The 24,264-nt window shown below is 36.9% G+C and overlaps 1 protein-coding gene across 2 annotated transcripts in view; it reads left to right on the top strand.

The window, feature by feature from the left end:
• Positions 1–23,286, top strand: part of LOC138694877 (juvenile hormone acid O-methyltransferase-like) — a 31,991-nt gene extending 8,705 nt beyond the window's left edge. For both annotated transcript variants that reach the window (XM_069819031.1, XM_069819032.1), the window contains exons 2-5: positions 12,106–12,476; positions 13,714–13,846; positions 18,227–18,371; positions 22,875–23,286. In XM_069819031.1, the coding sequence (XP_069675132.1) occupies positions 12,109–12,476; positions 13,714–13,846; positions 18,227–18,371; positions 22,875–23,053 (825 nt within the window). In that variant the 5' untranslated portion in view covers positions 12,106–12,108 and the 3' untranslated portion in view covers positions 23,054–23,286. The remainder of the gene's footprint in view (positions 1–12,105; positions 12,477–13,713; positions 13,847–18,226; positions 18,372–22,874) is intronic.
• The last annotated feature ends 978 nt before the right edge of the window (positions 23,287–24,264 follow it).

Raw genomic sequence — 24,264 nt, 5'->3', positions numbered from 1 at the left:
TTTGGGAGCTACAATGGGTCCCAATGTATCGTTTTTGTCTCCCCTTATTCTGACATGACAAAATTTAATGTAACATGGTCCCCATTAGCTTTAAAATAATCACTTCCGAACTCCTGCACAAATAAATGCGTCTTAGAGTATTTCACTTTTGGCATACTTACTGTTAATTATATTCTTCGACTAATCAGATAGATAACCACATGCACAGATCAAAACTAGATTACTATCTCCTGTCCTCTCTTCTGACAACGTGAACTAGGCGTACGGGACTGTTTTTATTACCAGAACAGTACCTGCCTTATGAGTATCTGATGAATAAAGCACATGGGACGACAGGTAGGTCGCTACCATCACTGCCCTCTCCCACTATCGTCCTGCTTTCCAACTTGAAACCGCACTGTTTTCGTCTATCGGGTCTAAACTCTCTAAGCCTGGTTATTACTAATCACCCACCGTCAAAGGGTTGCCTTTTGTTCTCAGAAACATTTCCATTATGACGGCTAGCATCGAAACGACGGAAAATGAAATTGCCTTCTTTCATTAAAACGGGACGGACATTATGCCCAGAGCATAAATGAAGGTAAGATACTGATGGTTTCAAACTCCATTAACCCTCTCCCAGTTTCCACTAAGTGATCCGGGAAATTCTAAGGCTGAGTACACACTAACACCATAACAGCGTTTGTCATTTCTACGTGATCAGTTTGTTTCTAGTATTGGAACAGTGAATGTACTGTATAAAAATGTCGAAACGTAAAGTGTTTTCTTCGGAAGATAAGATGAATATTATAAGTGTCATTGAAGTGGTCTTTCGCAAGCGGACGTGGGTCGACAGCATAGTTTAAGCAAATCAACTGTGAGTAACAGTATACAGTATAATCCATTCCACAAAAATGAAATATTTTAATTTCTCTATAGTATTTTATTTTCTTGTTCACAATTTCATTCATTCCTATCATTTAAGGTTAGGGGAGAGGTACTTCGGATTTAGTGAACCTCGGATATAGTGAACGAAATATGCAAGTCCGCAGAGGTTCACTAGATCCGGAGTTGACTGTACTACTATATTACAACCACTTACAGTTACAATACAATCAAATTACTAAAACATTACCGGATTAATAAACTGGAAAATTTACTGTAGAATTTAAGAACGAAGAAAGTATTAGTTACTGAAGTACGAATTAAACGTAGAATAATATTATGTACGGATGAAATTATGGAGATTGAAGTATTTTATGACACAATAATAGAACTATTTACAAAGAGAACAGAATAAGTATCGGCTCTACAAGTGATTCAAGGTTCCCAATTAAAAGGAACTTTTTTTTCTGTTAAAACTGGCGAAAGTGTCAAATGCTTAGTATGCGGCACTCTGTTATAGTGAAATATATATATATATATATATATATATATATATATATATATATATATATATAAAACATTGAGCCACATTACAACACCAGACATGCTCAAACATATACAGTAATAATACTGCTGGAGATGACCGTACACAAGTAATAGAAAATTTAAAACAATCCATCGTCAATGAGGTAAGTTGTTTTAGGCCAGTAAATTATTGTTTCAGACATTTTCCTGCTTATTGCAAAACACAGAAAACAAAACATACTGTATAAGGAAATACATAAAGCAAAATCATAATAGCATTTCGTTGCGTAGATAATGTAAATATATTGCTACCTCATTTGAAAAGAAAAAAAAAAACAAAACAAAATGAAATAAAGTTATTAAAATAAATTTTTCTGTCAAAAACATAAAATAAAATGCATAAAGCAAAATATTTAATTGTTTAGATTAGCTATAACCGTGCGCTTCGCTGCACGTCTTGTTATAATAGTACATTATGCAACGAGCCTATAATGATAGTAATTAAGAATCGAGTATGGATATTTATGAAACGAGCGTAAGCGAGTAATTTGATTGTATTGTAACTGTAAGTGGTTGTAGTATAGTAGTACAGTCAACTCCGGATCTAGTGAACCTCTGCGGACTTGCATATTTCGTTCACTATATCCGAGGTTCACTAAATCCGAAGTACCTCTCCCCTAACCTTAAATGATAGGAATGAATGAAATTGTGAACAAGAAAATAAAATATTATAGAGAAATTAAAATATTTCATTTTTGTGGAATGGATTATACCGTATACTGTTACTCACAGTTGATTTGCTTAAACTATGCTGTCGACCCACGTCCGCTTGCGAAAGACCACTTCAATGACACTTATAATATTTGACTTTTTATGCTCGACCATATTTCTAACTTGAAATTACCGGTATTCAGATGTATACATTTTATTTGTAGGTATCTGACAAGATCGGAAGTGACCTTGTTCTAGGTCGTGAATTGTGAGATGTGCGCAGACGCGAAAGTATTGATTTTTTCCGAGGAACAATAATCTCATTGACCTTGACGTAGTCCCGTTAAATTTGATAATATTATAATATTATAACCTTGATTATTGAATTCGACATTGAAAAACGAGATGACAAATTGAATTTATTTGAATATTATTTACAATTAACGCTAATTATTATAGTAACAGAACATAACCTTCTGCGACAGTATTGGATTTCCAGCCTCCGTGACTTTTCGCTAATTCTCTTTCGATTGCATATCCGAGAATAATCGATACTTGCGGTTTTATAACGGTACAAAGCTGACTTGTCATTGGCTGAACACATGTAAGCTGAGTTATCATTGGCTGAAGACCTGTACTTTAATGAGTAGGTGTACTTTAATGACATGCATTAAAGGACTGCTACCGGGTGTATAATTAGTACATTTCGGCATGGTCGAGCATAAATAAATATAATTGACTTAAAACTGTTATATTTCCAAATACAGCTTTGTTATTATTAATGAATAGGCCTAATTAGTTTATTATAACTAGAGAGCGGAATTCAGACAAAAACCTATTTTTTTCCTTAATACATAGTGGCTTGAGATTTAATATTTACATTTTTCATGCAAATATAGGTGTAAATAAAGGGGTTTTATAGTGCCTAAAAATGCCTATTTCAACGTTAGTGCCTATTTTTAAGTTTTTTTTTTTAATTTTTGCATCATTTTTCGTAACTCTTTACTGCTTTTCCTAACATCCTGTACCGTTCACATTCCAAGTTCCAAGACGGGTAACAACTCTTTTCTAGCAGTGAACAACACAATAGAGAAGTACCTTCGGTCCACCCCTTCACATTCTTACAATATTTCAATCCTAAAATTCCAACTTTCAATCGGCCTGGGTGACGTAGTCGGTATAGCGTTGGTCTTCTGTGCTCGAGGTTGCGGGTTCGATCCCGGCCCAGATCAATGGCATTTAAGTGTGCTTAAATCTCATGCTTAGATTTACTGGCATGTACAAGAACTCCTACGCGACAAATTATTACTATTATTATTATTATTATTATTATTATTATTATTATTATTATTGTATCTTCCTCTGTCTGTCAGCAATTTAACACAAACTCGCTGGGTTGTACCCGAATAAGCATTCTCTTACATTCCAAGACAGATAACAACCCCTTCCTTTTTTCTCACCATTTGTAAGTACAGCAGTGAGCAACACAATAGCCACAATAGGTGCTGATCATCTACTGTGGAGCAAACTATGGAAATGCGATTGGTAAATGAAAAACACTCGTATATTAGTGACATTCTTTAACAAAAAAAGCCTATTTTTTATTTTATATAGCCTAAATAAAGGAGTTTAAGAGCCTATTTTAGGCGCCTAAAATGCCACTTTTTAGGGTCTAAAATTCCGCTCTCTAATTATAAGTTATAAGTAGTTTGCTCCTGAATTATTTTCAAAGTAGTGTTTAGAAGTATGAATGAAACTGTTATTACCGTGCAATAAACTCTGGAGTTATTCAATTAATTCTAATTTTAAGCTTGGTATTATGTCAGACCTAACAGCGTCTGAAACAGATATATTTGTAAGAACTGAGGATTGCTCTCTCAGCTGGAAGAAGGCTTTGTCACCAAACGGCACCACTTGGAATAAGGTGTTGCACTGTCTTACATTATTTAAAACGTGTGTTGATAACGGATAAATGGTTGTGGGCGATCTTGAGTTTCAGAAATAACAACGCTTCCAGCAGCCCCATAAAATCCGTTTGGTCCATTACCCCATTTTTGCGTTCCATTTTATCCGTTTTACCTATTTGAATATCATTAAAATGAGCATAATCGATATTCAGATCGTAATGGAATGCTGACATACGTATTTATATGCGTATTAACTCTCGACTATGCTGTCTAGTTCTAGCAATATGCTCTCGTTGTTTGTTAATTATCTGAGAACGTTCAGCACTGTTTTCTCTTTTTCGACCCTGGTAAATTCGAACTCTCTTATTGGCATGTCAATCAAAACGTTTGAAGCTAGTTTTTCTTGTTCGAACCACTGAAATGTTTGCATAGTTATTACAAACTCGATTCTTCCTCACTGTTATTAAGTCTCCGAATTTAGTTTTGCCTTCAGGCAGAAGTGTTTCGGTAAAACTGAGACTTTTGATTTGGCATTTTCAAGTTACAATACAAGCCTGCCTATCTTATATTAACATTTAAAATCTTTTCTCACAGAACACTACCGGTGGACAAATCACTCGCTTCATCTCCTACTCAACCAAGCGAATCAGTCAGTCATTCATTCACTCCCAACTCAATTCCTAATGAATTTACTTAGTCATGCATTGTACAATTGTCAAAAGAAAAAGTGGCCGCTCTCCTGGAACAAAGTTCCCTTCGGGTATCTTCGCTACAATTCGGAGACAGGCGATGTTACATGTTGTTGGACCACGTTGCCTGATATCTACAGTTATAATTGAAGTATACTGTGTGTTATTCGATAGCATAATGGTAGCGTTCAGGCCTCTTATTCATGAGGTCCTGCGTTCGACTACAATCTCGTGCTTTTTATGTCCTTTTTTGTTCTGTTTTTGAGAGAGACAAACTAGACATAATGGCTCCTTCCTCTTTTATGATTATTTTAGTAATTAACATCAGGTTCATTAATATATTATGCTATGACTTTATCATTATCATTATGATATTGTGGCTGCAAATGGAAAGAAAAAAGATTTTATTCTCAATAAAATATCTTTCGTGGCATAAACATAACAAATTTACTGGCGTCGGCCTTAAAATATTAAAAAATTTAAGCGTTCAAAAAACAAAACAAAAAGCCACAATTCAATATTTAGTCTATCTTCCTCTTATCTCGATCATCTTGCAGTCGAGTGGGCATGGAATTGACTAGTCTTTGCAAGTAGCGACTGTTCTTAGACACGATATTCCAGGCATTCTGAACATACACACATAAATGTTCTGTCCATGGGCAGGTCTTTCATTGCAAACCCAGCAATCTCCAATCTTTCCTATTTTCTGCCTTCCTCTTAGTCTCCGCATATGATCCACGTATCCTAATGTCATCTATTATTCTTTTCAACCAGAGACCCAACCAATTCCTTTTTCTCTTTCTAATCAGTTTCAGCATCATTCTTTCTTTACTCACTTTTTCAAACACAATTTTATTTCTTATTCTGTCTGTCCACTTTACACGCACCGTTCTTCTCCACATCCACATTTCAAATGCTTCAATTCGTTTCTCTTCATTTCGTCGTAATGTCCATATTCTTTCTCCATACAATGCCACACTCCACACAAAGCACTTCACTAGTCTCTTCCTTAGTTCTTTTTCCAGAGGTCCGCAGAATATCCTTCTTCTTCTATTAAAAGCTTCCTTTGTTCATGTTTGCAGTTTTCTTGGGAAGGATAGGCCTAAATGCGGTAACATCCCGTTGCTTTCCGCACACCACTATCTCTTTCGCATCTTATTAAATTCCAGGGGACCCAAGCGTGGAGATGAGGAGAGTGGATTTGACTAATTGGGCCCTCCGGACTTCACCGAAAGTCACGGCAAGGGTTAAATATTAATTCTATCTCCGGGAAATCTCAATTAGCCTTTGCTCCCCGCATCCTGGACTAGCTTCTACGAATCATCAGAAAATCTTAGAGTGTGATTGGGCCAATTTTTCCGAAAATGTTTCCACACTTTTGCTCTCGTAGCTCAGCGGACGAACGTCGGAATTTAGATGTCAACGTCTCAGGTTCAATTCCTCGTTACTCCTTTTCATTTTATTGTGGTTCAAGATAGTATAATGTAATAATACAAAAAGAAAAACTAATAGCAGTATTATGCAACTGGATTTTTCCAAACCTAATATTAAATTTATGTTATTTATATCGCTAAAGAACGATTACAATATAAATAACTTGAATATTATTTATACAGTATCACTAAAGAACGATAACAGAATATAAATGATAAATATCGGTTTGTTTAATTAATATATTGCGAAAGAACAATAACAATATAAATAACTTGAATATTGTTTTATAATGCTAATGAAGGAAAACAGAATATAAATGATAACTTGAATATTATTTAAATCGCTAAAAAACGATAACAATATAAAAAACGTGAATATTATTCATATAGGAATTTCACAGATTTATTACAGATGCATTTAAGAAATTGTAGAAGAATAGTAATTAGTAACAGCGTCCTATTTATTCTTCTTGGAGCCAAATTTGTAACTTTTAAAAGTGTGGTTACTATGTTGAAGTGTATGTGTTGTAACGGATGCTTGATTTGTTATGTATGTGAGTCAGTTATGGGATGCTTGATGTCGTGGCAATGTCGTAATTATAGTTTGATTGTGTTTGTGTGACTATTGTGTATTAATTTATGATGTATGGTACGGAAAGCTGCATATTTGTGTTATAGAAGTGTTACGTATGTGTGTTGTTAATGTTTTTGTATGTTTCAGATTGATACCTGATATTTGTTTTGCAATCGCAATGCCTAATTTACGGATTGTTTATGTTTTGTTTACATCGCGTAAGCTAATTTAATTTTCTTTTCCATTTCTCTTTATGCTTATCTTTTTTTGTGTATAAAACTATAGCCCTAACATACATATGTAAAATAGGGCCAACCCCCATTGGAGATACAATAATAATTATTATTCATATCGTTATAATACGATAACAGAATACAAATGATGACCTGAATTTTATTCATATCTCTAAAGAACGATAACAAAATATAAATAACGTGATATCCATAAAGAACGATAACTGGATATGAATAATAATTTGAATATCATTTACATCGCTAAAGAACGATTAAAAAATAAAATGAAAAGTTGAAGAAGGCCCGAACCCACGACCTTTGAATCATTAAACAAGCACTCTACCGCTGGTCTACGAGGCGCAGATATGGAACACTTTCATAGTTCCGGAACTGCTTGTACAAGCACATGCATCGTGTAACATCGCCGCGACCCGAAGTGGACTTTGAAAATATTCGCTGTTCACGAGTGCGGCCACTTTTTTTTTTGACAGCTGTACATAGCCAGACTCTCACTTATTCACTTATTGCTACTGTCACTCGGTCATTCAGGCTGGCTAGTTTTACGAGGGCTAGACCAGGGACGGATCCGTAGACTTCGGTATATATTCACCCATTGTGTGCAATAAACTGTACTCCAACCACGAGAATGTCTCCAGGGAATGAAACGAAGGGGGGTGATGCTGTGAATGAATGTTGATGTCATAAGGTCACACACGTGGATACTAGTATATCTATTGGCTGTCTCTCAAAGCATAAACCATAACACTGATATAAACATTTGTATACTACCCCAGTTACAAAATTAGATCACTGTTAATCTCCTGGTCTTTTAATCCCTCCATAAATGAAATAGCATATGCAGGACAGCGCATGATTTTTAAACTGACGTTATAACTCTAATATTATCTATCTACTTCGCCCCAATAGATGACGCAATAGTAAGCACATTCCTTTCACGGTTTATCTCCTGGTTGGAGAACAGTATAGGCGATGATAAACTAAGTCCGACAAGTGACCTGGATAGTATTCATGAATCCAGCGCTGACAGGTGAGCCATTCTGTCTCACATTATGATACAGCAGTCACTTTTTCGTGGATTATTAGCATGACTAATCTTGGAATGTAGGCTTCCACGGCCGGCGTTATATGGAACGATGTTATCCGGGCTAAAGGGCCGTGGTCTGTTGGCGCTGTTGCTACCATACGTTTCGTCTGCTGCTCCGGCCTTGCCAATGGCCTTGACCGGCACGCTAAGGAGATCTTTGCGCTCCCGTATGCCACATCACTGACGATGTCTGCTGGAGCAGCAGACGAAACGTATGGTAGCAACAGCGTCAACATACCACGGCCCTTTAGCCCGGATAACATCATTCCTTATTAGCATGACTGTTACAATTTTACTACGTCAAACTACTTTTGACCAATAGAACGGTACGGAACTACGTGTTTCAACCAATCATGGCTGCTCATCCTACAATTTTATCATCTCCCTATCATTTGTTTTTATCACCTCCCTAGCATTTCCTTTATCATTTCCCTAGCATTTGTTTCTTTCTTTGCCAATATTGTACTTTCAATAATTATATACTTTTGTGCGAGATCGTGCGTATTTGCTTGTTTTCCGCACAGAACCAATACGCGGTAAGTGTGAAATACCACATTCAGTATTCCCAACGTAACACACATAACAATTTCCCTCTTCTTACCGCTTAAGTGCGACACTCATTTTACTGCTTTAGGCTTTTAACATATTATTTTTAGAGACGTTTAACATAGTAATAATTATAAATTGGAAACTTACCACTGCAATTTCACCTAAATTGCAATGTTAATTATTGTTTTTAAATATTTGCAAAAATTAAGTAAAGTCTACTACTCCACGAAACTTATTGCATTCCTGATACAAGTAACATTAAGGAAGCCGTGAAAAAATCAACGAGATTCCAGATACCGATGTTATTACTGCAATATGTTATATAAATAATATTGTTAAAATATTAAAATGAAAAATAAATCATTACATAAAATTACCGTTTGTTTTAAGTTCGCATTTATAGACTTGGGGAAAAAAAAAGACAGACGTATATCACGGCCTACTGGAGTATAGTAAACACAGAAAACATTTTATAGCAACAATGTTGAAGAAAGATATTTTGGTGTTCCGAAGTTGCCGTCATTAAACAGAAACCAACATGGAGATTTCATTGCAACTAATTAGAAATTCGTCTTTCAGGTATGTAATAAACGATCTTCGCACAAAATAATGTACGATACACGAGCGGTATGTTTGTTTTCATGTTCTCGGAAATTAAAAAAGCTCAGCTACGTTTCGCTTTTTCAATCTTTTCCTCGACCATGAAAACGTCAACATACCGCTCTTGTAACGTATATTACTATTAAATGATTAATGTTTATTTCATCATCCTTAATTAAAACTTTTCTATCATTTATCTTTTTTATACTACCTATTTAGATTATGTTATAGCTTCTGTTGTATGAGATTGGCCCATATTAACGCTCAGAGTATGGTTGTACACTTGGACGAAATTCAATCCATATTTTCGAATCAAAATTTGCATGCTCTACTCATCTCTGAATCTTGGCGACATTACATCTAGATGATTATACGCTATTAAGAAATGACCGCTTAAATAAACAAAGAGGCGGCATTGCTACGTATGTTAGATCAAATCTCAATCCCAAAATAATATACACATCTCCCGGCGAGTATGCCGGAAAGCCTGATATGTTATTTGTAGAAGTTTCGGGAAGCTTTCAGAAATGTCTTATTTGTGTAATTCACCAACCTACAAAGATTTACGGTATTGCAGAGATCGAGAGACTGTTGTTGGAATTCACCACAGACTTGAACATGTTTTAATTATGGATGACTTTAACAAATTTGTTAGCCTCAGATTCGAACTACACTAGACATTTAGGGTGTTATTCATAGACATTTCGCTAGCCCGGGCTACGAGCGTGCTAAACAGGATTCATATCATATCATATCATATCATATCATATCATATCATATCATATCATATCATATCATATCATATCGCTGACACTGGTTTATGAATACGAAAAACCTTAGTTCGCTGATCATCCACCGAAAGCCCGCGCTAAGAATGTCTATGAATACGGCCCTAGGGGCGTATTTTAGCGCGGGCTTCCGGTGAATGATCAGCGTTTTTCGTATTCATAAACCAGTGTTAGCTATAGGATATGATTTGAATTCTGTACAAGTAACCAGTGGATAGCCGGGACTAGCTTAGTACGTTCGTAGCGCGTGCTGCGAAATGTCTATGAATAGCACCCCTATTGACCATGTTCCAGATCCTTTATCTAGCAGTCCTTCCTCTTGAATCCAACCAATCCATCCACCATACCCAATCTTTCGAATTCCTATTAGACATAATTAGTATGAACAATGCAGACGAAGTACAAACACATGAACAATGTGCTGCTTCGGGAATTTCCTACCACGACATTGTTACCTAGTATATTCTTTGAAGTGTCCCAAGCCCACGCCTAAACTTATAAGGTACAGTGACTGAAACGTGTTGATACAACCCATCTACTGGGTGTTCATTTCAAAGTGTGTCATGACGTCACTGTTATGAGTCAGCGATTTGAAGCGAGTGTCAGAGAAGTTGCCTATTAATCAAGGCGTTCAATCTGAATTTGAGAACGAGTACGGTATAACTTGAACGTCATAGCAACAGATGTCGGTCTGTAAAGTCTGTGTGCTACCATAACCTCTTTCGAACTGTGTTTTGCGCGGCCAAGTCGTACGCAGGGTATTTGTTATCATCGGTTGCGTACGGCAACATTCCACAATACAAATCAAATGCTCCGTGTCCATGTTGACCGTCGAAGTTAATGTCAACAAATACGTAAGTAATCATCTTAACCCTCTCCACATATACCGACAGTAAGAAAAAAACTCACCTCAGTACGTGTTTCCAAACAGTTCACATTCCTGCCACTACAGGTGTTACCGTACGTATCGGTAAGCACTCTTCAGAATGAACGCCGTTCTTGCTAGGCAACTTCTCTGGCACATAAGTAATACGCCTCTGTGGAAGTGTAGGAAGATTGAATTCTCTAGGCTCAACGACTAGCCACATGATGGCATACAGCGAGCTATGACACACTTTGAACTGAACACGCAGTAGTTCAAGACCGCAATGAAGATTCCCTGCGACTTAGTATGGACCTTACATACACTGTTGATGAGAAAGTTGTTAAACTGAATACATATGATAGGCATGCTCCTGTCAAATCTAAACGTGTAAAAAGGACACCAACACCATGGATGACTGCTGACAAGCGTAGTTCGATTATGGACAAAAACGCTGCATACAAAACGTTTAGTCATGACAAAACAGTTTATTTAAGTTCGTTATTTAACGACGCTGTATCAACTACTAGGTTATTTAGCGTCGATGACATTGGTGATAGCGAGATGGTATTTGGCGAGATAAGGCCGACAATTCGCCATAGATTACCTGGCATTCACCTTACGGTTGGGAAAAACATCGGAAAAAAACCCAACCAGGTAATCAGCCTAAGCGGGGATCGAACCCGTGCCCGAGCGCAACTTCAGATCGGCAGGCAAGCGCCTTAACCGACTGAGCCACACTGGTGGCTGACAAGATAGAAATGTCCTATAATTATTATAATTTCTTACGTAACAGAAACACTCAAGCCATTAGAACGCAAAACTTAAACATTTTCATAACATCTTGAAGTTGGGACCTGATTCTTCCAAACCGTGGAAAAATTTAAGGACAATTGGTTCAGGAAATTCTAGAACTCAGGTAGACAGTGTGCCGGTTTCTCTTGACGAACTAAATGACCATTTCACTACAGCACAGTCAATGACTTTGGATACGGTCGACAAACAGATTTTCCAACCGGTTACGGAGAATCTGTGTTCGCGAATGCAGTTAGATAAGCTGGCAACTTATAGGATATAATCTTCAAGAAGTTACTTTGCCGTTAGGTAAGTGATGACACAGTTCTAACACTTCAATAACCATAGTCTTATGAAAATTTGATATATCTAAAGAACTATTACACGGTTATTAAAACTCCCGTTATCTCGCGCCACCTTGTATTAGTTTTAAATTTACACGCATTTGATAAATATCCTTTTCTTTGCAGAAAATGTTAAACGCAGAGGAGTTCTCTAGGGAAAACCATGTCACAAAAAGAGATGCCGAACAAATCTTATCTGAATACATGCACTTGATGACATGGAAACCTGGCGAGCGGATACTGGATCTGGGATGTGGTCCAGGGACGAACACTGCAGAGGTTCTGCTACCTCGTCTACCTGATGATTTCGAGATTCTGGTCGGAGCAGACATATCACAGCCCATGCTGCAGCTTGCCTCCAGCAAGTACAAGCACCCCAAACTCAAGTTCTTACACCTGGATCTCAGCGAGGACATACCAATTGACTCACAATTCAGGACTCCAGGCTTCGACAAGATATTTGGCTTCTACATCCTGCACTGGATTCCTGACCAGAGGTTAGACAACACGATTATATTTCTCTCACAGTAAAACGTGTGTATCTTTTCATAAGACATTTCATGAAATTTGTGTAACGTAAAATAAAACAAAAAAATCACCCTGGCCTCTCCCAGAACTTATATTCACATATTTAAATCAATCCCATGCACTAATTGTATTGTTAATATCGCTACATTTCAAGATATTCTAATATAGGAACTAATGTATAGTTGCTGAAAGAAAGATTGGGCCCTTGGAATATTCGAAGTCCCAGATATAAGGCGCTGTAAATGATCGGAGAACCCGAAACACACTTCAAAAACTGCGAAAAAATTAGTGTTGTGGGTTTTAATCGATTAATGTCATCGATTAATCAGTCATTTTCTTTTGTAAGATTAATCGATCAAAAATATTTAATCGAATAATCGAATCGATTAAAATTAATCGGTTGTAGTTGATATGAATTATTATTTTGTTAATACAAACTCATACTAAAAATTCCGACAACATTCATCTCACGGAAATTGCTTACTTAAGGGGACACTCAACTTAAAAATTGGAGAAAAAGTGTCATAGAAATGAAAAATTAAATTTCTACACTAATTTACGTGACAGAACTAAATCAATATGCAGAATTCTTCCCCTATTCATTGAGAAGTCACAGTCAAATTCACAAAGCCAAAAAATAAAAAATGATAATTAAAAGTGATACTTCAATTAATGATTGATTAAAATTTCACTTTTAATCATCATTTTTTATTTTTTGGCTTTGTGCATTTGACTGTGATTTCTCAATGAATAGGGGAAGAATTCTGCATATTGATTTAGTTCTGTCACGTAAATTAGTCTAGAAATTTAATTTTTCATTTCTATGATACTTTTTCTGCAATTTTTAAGTTGAGTGTCCCCTTAAAAGCACAATAGTACTGCTCTTTTCTAACTGCAAACCAGGTAGCGTAGACAAAATTATTGCACAAACACTTCAGAAAGAGATGGAGATATGAGGACAGTGACCTAGTGTACTTCTATTGAAAATTGAAACCAATGCGAAACCCTTATTAAGTTTTATGTTTTTCAAGAAACTTCCACCATGTTGTCAGCTCATCTTCCAAGCATATGAAATACATATTTATCTGGGATTCGTGCCCCTCATCCCTTATAAAATAGCCACGTTAATCAACCTGTCTTAAACTTGGTTGATGAAAGTGGTCTTCGATTTCTGTTCAGGACTCCCTGTTTCCTGTCTGTTTTCAGGCGAGCTATAACTAATATATACAACATGCTGCGACCTGGAGGAGAGGCTCTGCTTAGTGTCGCGACAAAATCTGACGTATTAGTTGCACTTATTAATCAAAGCAAGAAAGATGAATGGCAGCCTTATGTAAAGGTGAGAATCGTTTTTAATAGTAGGCCTATAACCATACATCACTATGAAAACATTTATTTCTGTTGCTCACGGTCAAATTTTACGTTAAATTTATTGTTCACGAAATTTAATTCAGTTGAGTTGTATCAAATTCCTGTTTCTCACAGTCATATATTAGTAAAATCGAGTTTGGTTAAATGTTGAACATAGCATTTCTTATTTTCGTGAAATATTGGATGAAACCAACCAATCAGCGAAGCAGGTCCACGATAGCCGCGCTATCTGGTGTGCAAATTGTGAAGTTCAAACATAAACATTAAACATGGCTGGCTATGTGGACCCCTAGATCATACATACCCCAGATAGGTCGGCCTTATAGGCTTTGACGTTAACAACTTTTGTCAGGTTTACTACGCTGCCATCTAGTTGCTACATAAGGAGTCACGTCGTAATTCCCGTTAGAATAAAATTGCATTAGCGACTGTACTGCCATCTCCTGTTCGTTTACGGCGGAAGGGTGGCGATCCTGGCGGTTGTTCTCTTCAAAATGCTGCCGATTTTAACTTAGCGATGACCTATCTGTTACATATATGATGTAGGGTGGAACCAACGAACTAGCTTACTTCTAGCTCGTTGAGTGGAACAAAGAAGTTGTGAGTCTTTTGCAAGACGGATGACAATCATAGATTTCTACTGAGAAAACTGAAAAAAAATCAGTAAACGGTTATCTCATTGACAACAATATCTTCAAAATACTAAAAAGAGCAGATTTGTCTGTATTTGTCGAATGCGCATCTTCAAGCTTATGAAAAGGAGCTTTTCAGTGCCAATAATTTATTTTGTGTGCACAAGGTTTCAAATTTCCAGAAAGAGGTAAGGGAAGGTAGCAGTATTCTGAAATTGATCAGAGAAAACAGTACAAAATATTACTTATAGGTGGCAGAACAAAAAGACTCTAGTGTCTTAATTAAAGGTAGGAATTTATACCACAACTTGAGGATATTAGGTTAGTTGTGTTTAGACTATCGTTACGTCATGAATGACATGAAGCCTGAAGTATGACCAGGTTACAAGTGAAACGTGTTTTGTATCGCATCAATTGAATGGGGATATGTTTCTCGTGCGTACAACGAACACTTTGTGGGTAAACTATTTTTGCTTGTAACTTTCGACTCAGTCATTTCCGGACCAGGGTTCCTTATCTAAAATTGATACAATATATGCCCTTCCCCATCATCCCTGAAAGTTTGTAACACTACCGCAGAAATACCCTGTATATGTATAAACAATCAAGTAGCCTGTTTGAAATATCATCTCTATTTTTTAGTGTAATAATCCGTTCCCCAATCTTTATTTAATTACTAAGCCTTTATTAAAAAACTAGGACTTTTTTTTTCGTATGTTTGAGATCAAGTATACAGGGTTGTTTTCGATCCCTGATAACGAATTTAAATGACATCATGTGCGTCAGAGGTCACACGACAGCTGAACTGTGGCGCGAGGTGACAGACGAGTAATGAGTGATCTCATAGAGTGCAATGCGACTCACAGCATTAATTCACAAGAAAATCGGGCCTTTTTGAGAGGGATACATTACGACCCTTTCCAATGCCAAGTACAGTTAAGTGAAAATAAAAGAAGCCTGCAATAGAAGAGATTTCGTTATTTCCAAGAAAGGTATCTTCTGTGTACTTAATAAGATTGGTAAAGCTCGAATGGAATTAATTTTGTATCATCTCGTGGGGAAGGGTTGTTATGTACCCCTTCCAAAAAGGCTAGATTTTCTTGAGCATTACTACTGTGCTACACCGTGCACTCTGATTATGAAATCACTCACTACTGGTCTGTCACCTCTCGCCGCAATTCAGCTGTCGGTGTAATTCCTGACGCACATGACGTCATTCAAATTCGTTGTCAGAGTTGGCAAACAACCCTGTACAATCTCAAGTAAAAAAAACCGCTTTATTTAACTCTATGTTTTATCTACGTAGAGATATTATTTTTTTGGTCCTGTAAAATTACTGTAATAAAAAATAATAAAAAAATAATAATCTTTACGTAGATTCGAGCAACAGTGCATATTACTGTGGAATCCCGGCCACCAAGTCACTCAACTGAGTGCGCTCCTTGTATAATGGCAGTTGGCTTAATATAAAAAATAACATCCATGCCCAACTTGGAGTCAGGCCACAAAGGGAAAACATTGGAGGAGATGGGTTCGATCCGGTGCTGTGGATTGAACTTCGGCGTAGCTCAATGGTGAGAGCGCTTGGTATGCAGACCTAAGGACTCGGGTTCGATTTCCGGCGTCTAATATTATTTCTAAGTTTTATGTATCTTAGAAATTCAAATTTATTTGAGATTTCTTTTTCATTCATATAACCCTGGGTAATATCTGATAGAATTAGAAGATTTTGATAACTGTTATACTGTTTTCTTTTGTCTTCTTCTATCAATTAAACATCTCTAATGTCATTTATTTCATTTATGTATGTTATTCATAGTTACGAAATCTTTCCACGTCGACCAAATGCTATTTCGAGAATGATGAGCGAGACTCGAAGCGCACAAGACTTACGAGACGAGACTCGAAAGACTGGTGCAACGGACACAGCGAGCGAGAGCGGCAGTTAGTTTTGTTCATCTCTAATCTCCACAAGTTGATAATTGATTTCAATTGCTTTAAAGTCTTTGCAAGAAGAAATCTTGTTACTGACTTAGCCCACAGCTGGTGGAATTTTTAATCGCAACGCTCTTTGAACGGTCGCAGTAAAACAATGGTGGGCAAATATGACGTCATAGGCTATAAAATGCAGCCTGCAATACACAGCAAAGGGAAAGGCAGGAGGGAGAGGATACCCAGACTGCTTAAAGCGAATGAACAAGTGAAAGGGAGATAGTACGTTACCCCTCCGCCCTGCTTGTGTATTTGGGGGTTCACTCGCGGGTCACGAAATGCCGACCTCTGCAGTGCATTGCTGTAAAGTAGAGATGTCGCCATGTAATTTGTCCGCGACGCAAAAACCAATTTCTGGTCAGTCAGTCCTATCTTCAGATCACGTGACGGGAGTCTTCCCCTTTCCACACTCCTCTCCCTATAATGCTCCCAGCCGCTAAGACACGCACAGCTCTCATGCGATTGATCAGGCTGTAAGCTCCGCCCTCCCGTCACCATCTGCGAACTTCGCGGAAAAATTATTTGGCGACATCTCTAACTAAAGGCGATACGATCTTCAATCGACCGAAGCTTGCTGCGTACTGAGTCATACTACATTCCTACGAAAAAGAAGACGTCATTACCGACAAAGCTTAGTGCACCACATGAGAACGGAAGTTAGTTTCTGGACAGCCCTCATACAGAACGTATTCCGAATCTCACCGGTGAGCAATCCGATGGCATCACGGTGTTCCGAATTCCACCGATGATGTCATTGATGCTCCACCGGTGTCGCACCGGTGCCATCAACTTGCAGAGGTGGTGGCAGTCTCCATCAGCCGCCATCAGTTAATCTGATTGGTTCTTGTATAGGGCGGGAATTAGCAGACGAATAACATCGTGCACTGTTGCGTCATGGCGGTGTGTTCTGCTGTATTGCTTGTAATGAGCACAACGTAAAAACAATATGTTAATGGCTTATGAGCGAACATGTCAACGGACCAGTTATTACTACCCGTTCAAGAAATAAATTGTTTATGCTATCTTTTCTTTGAACGAGATGGGAGTACGAAAATTTCGCAAAATTTTGCTAGCGTAGCACAGACAACAACTTATACAGTCGCCATGACAGCCGTCGATCCTTCCAGCAGTTTTGTTCCTTATTTTGCTGCAACGTGACAAAACTTGATGCCACCGGACCGGTGAGATTCGGAATACGCTGACAATTATTGAGAAACGTGAGATAAATGATTCGGCTTACAGTTTGTCATACCGTAAACTGGGGTTACTTTGAACACAGAGGAAACTTTGAACATTTTTTTCAGAAAATCATATTTAAGTTTCTACATGCTGCACTTGTTATGGATGGAGGTAAATTGTCATAAAAATCATTCTCATACCAAATTTACCTCCATCGAACAAGTGTAGCATCTAGAAACTAAATATGATTTTCTGAAAAAATGTTCAAAGTTTCCTCTGTGTTCAATGTAACCCCAGTTTACGGTAACGTAAGATCACAATTGAGAAACACAGTTAAGCAAATTTTCCTTTAAGGAACAAAAAAATTGTAGAGTTTGCCATTCTATGGACATAAAAATAACCACTACCAATTGTGTAATTTATATATGATGAAATTCTTAAATATTTCACGGAATAACAGTGTACAAGTATATGCAGTTCGTTCTTAGTAGTATCTAAATTGAGACTGGTTATATTTATTCAGAAAACTTTTATGACTGTTTCAGGGCTTAAACATTCCAGCACCCTATCAGCATTCAAAAGACCCTGTTGAAGAGTTGAGAAGCCTCTACAAAGGTGCGGGGTTCGAGATTGTAGACATTAAATGGAGGGAAATTTCTTACGATTTCAAGCTCACTAGCAGATTGAGAGGTGAATGTTACATTCATTCATTCATTCATTCATAGTTTTCTGCCCAAGGACTGGTCTTCCACTGCAAACCCACCGTTCTCCAATCTTTCCTAATTTCTGCCTTCCTTTTAGTCTCCGCATATGGTCCATAATATATCTTAATTTTATCTCTCATCTGATATCTTCTTTCGCCCCGAACATCTCTTCCTTTCACCATTCCTTCCAATGGTCCTTCAGTAGCCAATTTCTTTTTCTCTTAATGATTAATTTTAACATTATTCTTTCTTCACCCAATCTTTCTAGCACAGCTTCATTTCTTACTTTGTCTGTCCATTTATATCCGTTTCACACGCTCCATTCTTCTCCGTGTCCATATTTCAAAAGCTTACAGTTGTTTCTTTTGACTTCGTCGTATTGTCCACGTTTCTATCCCATGCGATGCTACACTCCACAGAAAGCACTTCACTAGTCTCTTCCTTAGTCATTTTTTTAGAAATCCGCAGAAGACACTTCTTTTTCTATTGAAAACTTTCTTTGCCATTGCTATCCTCATTTTTACTTCCTATCAGCAGCCCATATTACTACTTAACACTCAAAGTGTTTGAAGTAGTCCACAAAAATTACTATAGAGAGTGAATCAAAAGTCTGGAACCATATAAATATCTTCCATATGCTTGATTTTCGATTACTATACTGTAGGTGTTACCAGTATCAGTAAGATCAAATGCTCTACCAGTGACACATTCGATTCTAGCCCTCAGCTATCTCATTTTGGATGCAAGTTTGAAATTTTGAATGAAAGGGGTTCATGTAGGAACTCAAAATCATGTGAAATTTCTGAAAAAATCAATGGTGCAGTCCGTTTTGAGATATCTCTAGTCGATTTTAAGTTATGTAAAGATAACTGTAATAATGACACAAACATTAGTTACTGCATTTACAGATATTTTGCAACATGGTACAGTATTAAGGAGGCTTTGTAAAAGGTTTTTTATGCAATTCTGGTATTTAACTTTTCCTGCTTTACTGTTTGATTAACCTGTGACAGTTTGAATGCATTGTTATGATTATTTTTGAAGCTTTCCTATAACAAATTTCTTGATTTTCGTGAGGCATTATTGAAAGAAAGAAGAAGTATTGATATCATTCTTCATTCTGGTGGGTTAAGCCACAGAAATGTTGCAGCAGTCTGGACGAACAGTTCCCTGGACATTGGATTGGTCGGCGTGGACTAGTAGAATGGCCAGCCAGGTCTCCAGATTTAACACCCCTTAATTTTTTTTCTTTTGGGGTTACATATAAGAACTTGATATATGGAAAGAAAATTTAGTATCTGGAGAAAACATTTTGTTGCATTTACAGGGTGACTTTAGCACAGGTTTCAATGATACGGTTCTTTAAATGTTCCACATTCTCAATGTATCTGTAAAGGGAAGAATTCAGGACGTCCACGAGTGTCAAACGAAAGAGTCGAGAATGTCAGAGCAGCTTTCATACGTAGTCCTCATAAATCTGTGAGGCGTGCTAGCCGTGAAAAGGAGTGCCTCGTACAACAATATGGAGACTGCTACGACAGCGGATTATGAAATTCATAGAATTTACGAATCTTTACTGTATTAATTAATTCACTCATTTATTCATTCATTCAGTGTTTTGCCTTAGGCAGATCTTTCACTGCAAACCCAGCTTTTTCCAATCTTTCCTATTTTCTGCCTCTCTCTCTGTCTTCTCTTATGATCCATATAATTTAATGTCGTCTATTATCTGATATCTTCTTCTGCTCCGATAAGAGTTCGGAGCATTCACCATTCCTTTCAGTGCATCCTTCAGTACGCAGTTTCTTCTCAGACAGTGACCCAACCAATTTATTTTCCTCTTCCTGACCAGTTTCAGCATCACTCTTTCTTCACTCTTTCCGAAACAGCTTCATTTCTTATTTTGTTTGTCCACTTCACACGTTCCATTCTTCTCCATATCCACATTTCAAATGCTTCTATTCGCTTCTCTTCACTTCGTCGATATGTCCATGTTTGTGCCTCATACAATGCCACACTCCATACAAATTACATTACTAGTCTCTTCCTGGCCTCATGATTCTGGGGGCCCAAAATCCAGGAACAAGTCTTTTTAACGAATTAATATTCAAAATGAAATAGACAACAACTCTGCCAACTGAAAATCAGAATTGAGGAAATAATTACCTAATTCATTATTATGTTAGAAAACATATAAAAATCACTTTATTATTTTAAGTTTAGATTCATAAGTTGATCGCAGAGTTTAATGTCTTCAACTTGTAAAAGTTGGCTACCATGTACAGTTTATTCAAATTGTAACAATAGGCCTATTTAAATAATTAATAATGAATTCAACAGCCAAAGTTAACAACATTGTCAGCTCTCATTGCACTGAGTGTTAAACCAAGTGCCCAGTGCTTGTGTTCCTTGCAGCTTACCTAATTTCTGTTGGTATAGGACCATTATCGGTGTATTGTGGTAGTGTTAAATTGTTTTTATAGGAATGTCCATAATTAGGACATTAGGAAAGTCCAGGATAACACAGAGGATTTGGAATTGAACGGGTTACATCAGCTTCTTGTCTATGCGGATGACGTGAACATGTTCGGAGAAAATCCACAAACGATTAGGGGAAACGCGGAAATTCTAGTTGAAGCAAGTAAAGCGATTGGGTTGGAAGTAAATCCCGAAAAGACTAAGTATATGATTATGTCTGGTGACCAGAACATAGTACGAAATGGAACTATAAAAATTGGAGATTATCCTTCGAAGAGGTGGAAAAATTCAAATATCTTGGAGCAACAGTAACAAACATAAATGACACTCGGGAGGAAATTAAACGCAGAATAAATATGGGAAATGCCTGTTATTATTCGGTTGAGAAGCTTTTGTCATCTAGTCTTCTGTCAAAAAATCTGAAAGTTAGAATTTATAAAACAGTTATATTACCGGTTCTTCTGTATGGTTGTGAAACTTTGACTCTCACTTTGAGAGAGGAACAGAGATTAAGGGTGTTTGAAAATAAGGTTCTTAGGAAAATATTTGGGGCTAAGAGGGATAAAGTTACAGGAGAATGGAGAAAGTTACACAACACAGAGCTGCACGCATTGTATACTTCACCTGACATAATTAGGACCATAAAATCCAGAAATTTGAGATGGGCAGGACATGTAGCACATATGGGAGAATCCAGAAATGCATATAGAGTGTTAGTTGGGAGGCCGGAGGGCAAAAGACCTTTGGGGAGGCCGAGACGTAGATGGGAAGATAATATTAAAATGGATTTGAGGGAGGTAGGATATGATGGTAGAGATTGGATTAATCTTGCTCAGGATAGGGACCAATGGCGGGCTTATGTGAGAGCGGCAATGAACCTCCGGGTTCCTTAAAAGCCATAAGTAAGTCCATAATTAAAAATGGAATTACTAAGCAAATTTGAGTTAGGAGCCAATAAATGAAATGGAAAGCTATTGAAATTCAACAACAGGAAAAACAACGCTAATCACTGAGCAAGTATGTTCGTTCATATGTTACTAGCAGTAACTCCTTTACCTACAGAAACCTCCAGTTCAAAAAGTTAAGAATGTTTTAACACAGACTAATGAAGATTTTGGCATACAGAGACAACAATTCGCATAGATACGAAATTGTGGAGAGCCAAGGAATTTTTTTTTTTTTTTTTTTTTTTTTGTATAGTCCTAAGCCTAGATCATACATATCCAGATTGCTCGGCCTTATAGGCTTTGGCGGTAACTACTTTTTTCAGGTTTACTATGTTGCCATCTAGTTGTTACATAAGGAATCACGTCATAACTCCCATTTGAATTGCATTAGCGACTGTACTGCCATCTTCTGTTCGTTTACGGCGGACGGGTGGCAATCCTGACGGTTGTTCTCTTCAAAGTGCTACCGATTTTAACAAAGAGATTAGCAATCTATATGTGATCTGGAGCCTAAGCCATAATTTATGAAAAATGAACATTCCTTTCAAACTTCTGAATTATTGCATTAGAGGAAACAAGGGATAGCACCGGTACTACATCCAATGCAATCAGATCTGACCTGTCTTATGGCCACACATAATCACTGATACCTTATGGGACCACTTTATTTACAATCCTCCTCAAAATAGAGAATTAATAAAAATCTCTGTGAAATAAATACATGGTAAAAGGAGATAGGTGACAATTTAAATAAAATAAGATAGGCCTAGTTATCATATACGTAAAGAAGGGGCCTCATGAAGAAAATTAAGCTCCGGGCCTCTGAAATTGTAAATCAGACCCTGGTAGCGATTCATTGGTAATATACAACACACTTCAAGTCTTTCGTCAAACAGAAAGATACAACTTCACGCTTTACAACATCTTTCGTCAGTAATTTGTAATGTATACTATACCATTGTGAAATAGGCTCCAGAACTGACATAATTTTGGAATTACTTTGCTGTTCTTCACGTGAACTAGTATTACAATTATTATTCAGAAATGTTTCTTTCTTTTACCAGATTTAATGATTGGAGTCCATCCCTTTCATTCCAAGATACCAAAAGAGCTACAGGACATTTACATAACCGACTTTCTGATGGAACTAACAAAAGCCAAATTCAAAAAAGAATTCAACGATAACGATAACATCACTGAAATAAAGTACGAACAGACAGTTGCACTGCTCAAGAAAATATGAAGTTGAACAAACAATACAGGTTGTTTCTATGTTAGTGAAGTCAGTTTTGCTTGCCTCATATGGACTGGTGCTGCTTTTATTTGCTATTTTTGTTTACGATGTGTAAACTTGAGCAGTTAATGAAATATGGGCATCATTTATAACTTTAAAAATGATTTATCTAGTTTGGGAAATGTACATGAATAATCAAATTTAGCATTCCAGTAGAATAAAGAATATTATATTTTGGAAAAGATTTATGAACAAATTTATTACTAAATTTATACACCAGAATTAACATTATCTATGTTGTTTATTAAAGTGACTGACAATGTCTTACTGCAGGAGTTCTCAAACTGTGGTACGCGTATTCCCAGAGAGATGCTGAGATCATCCTAATGGGATAGGGGTCAGTTCGGATTATTAATTTATTAGGATTATCAAGTATATGAAACTAGAATTACGCACCCTAAACTACATAAACATCATACAATATTATAATAGTACATTATGCAACGAGCCTATAATGAAGGTAATTAAGAAGTGAGCATGGATATTTATGAAACGAGCGCAAGCGAGTTTCATAATTTTCAGACGAGCTTCTTAATTACCATTATAGGCGAGTTTCATACGACATTTTATGCTCGACCATATTTCTAACTTGATATTATTAATTTTAATTGTATCTGACCTTCAGCAATGTTCCGTATGTTGTGAGATGTGCGCAGACGCGAAAGTATTGATTTTTTCCGAGGAACAGATATCCACATTGACCTTGTTAGGCCATAAGAACCTACAGAGATAACATTGAAATTAAATTAGACATTGAAAAACGGATGACAAATTGAATTTATTTGAATATTATTTACAATTAACGCTAATTATTATAGTAACAGAACATAACCTTCTGCGACAGTATTGGATTTCCAGCCTCCGTGACTTTTCGCTAATTCTCTTTCGATTGCATATCCGAGAATAATCGATACTTGCGGTTTTATAACGGTAGAAAGCTGACCTGTCATTGGCTGAACAGTTGTACCCTGAGTCGTCATTGGCTGAAAGACCTGACCTTTAATGAGTAGGTGTACTTTAATGACATGCATTAAAGGTCTGCTACCAGGTGTATAATTACTACGTTTCGGCATGGTCGAGCATAAAACAACATAAAACGATATATAAATCAATGTATTAAGTACAATAATCGAACTGTTAAAACATAAGAACAATAGCAA

The sequence above is a fragment of the Periplaneta americana genome, chromosome 2 (assembly GCF_040183065.1).
Source record: "Periplaneta americana isolate PAMFEO1 chromosome 2, P.americana_PAMFEO1_priV1, whole genome shotgun sequence".
NCBI classification, from domain to species: Eukaryota; Metazoa; Arthropoda; class Insecta; order Blattodea; family Blattidae; genus Periplaneta; species Periplaneta americana.
Note: the sequence above shows the minus strand (reverse complement) of the source record. Positions and strands in the feature narration are given on the sequence as shown.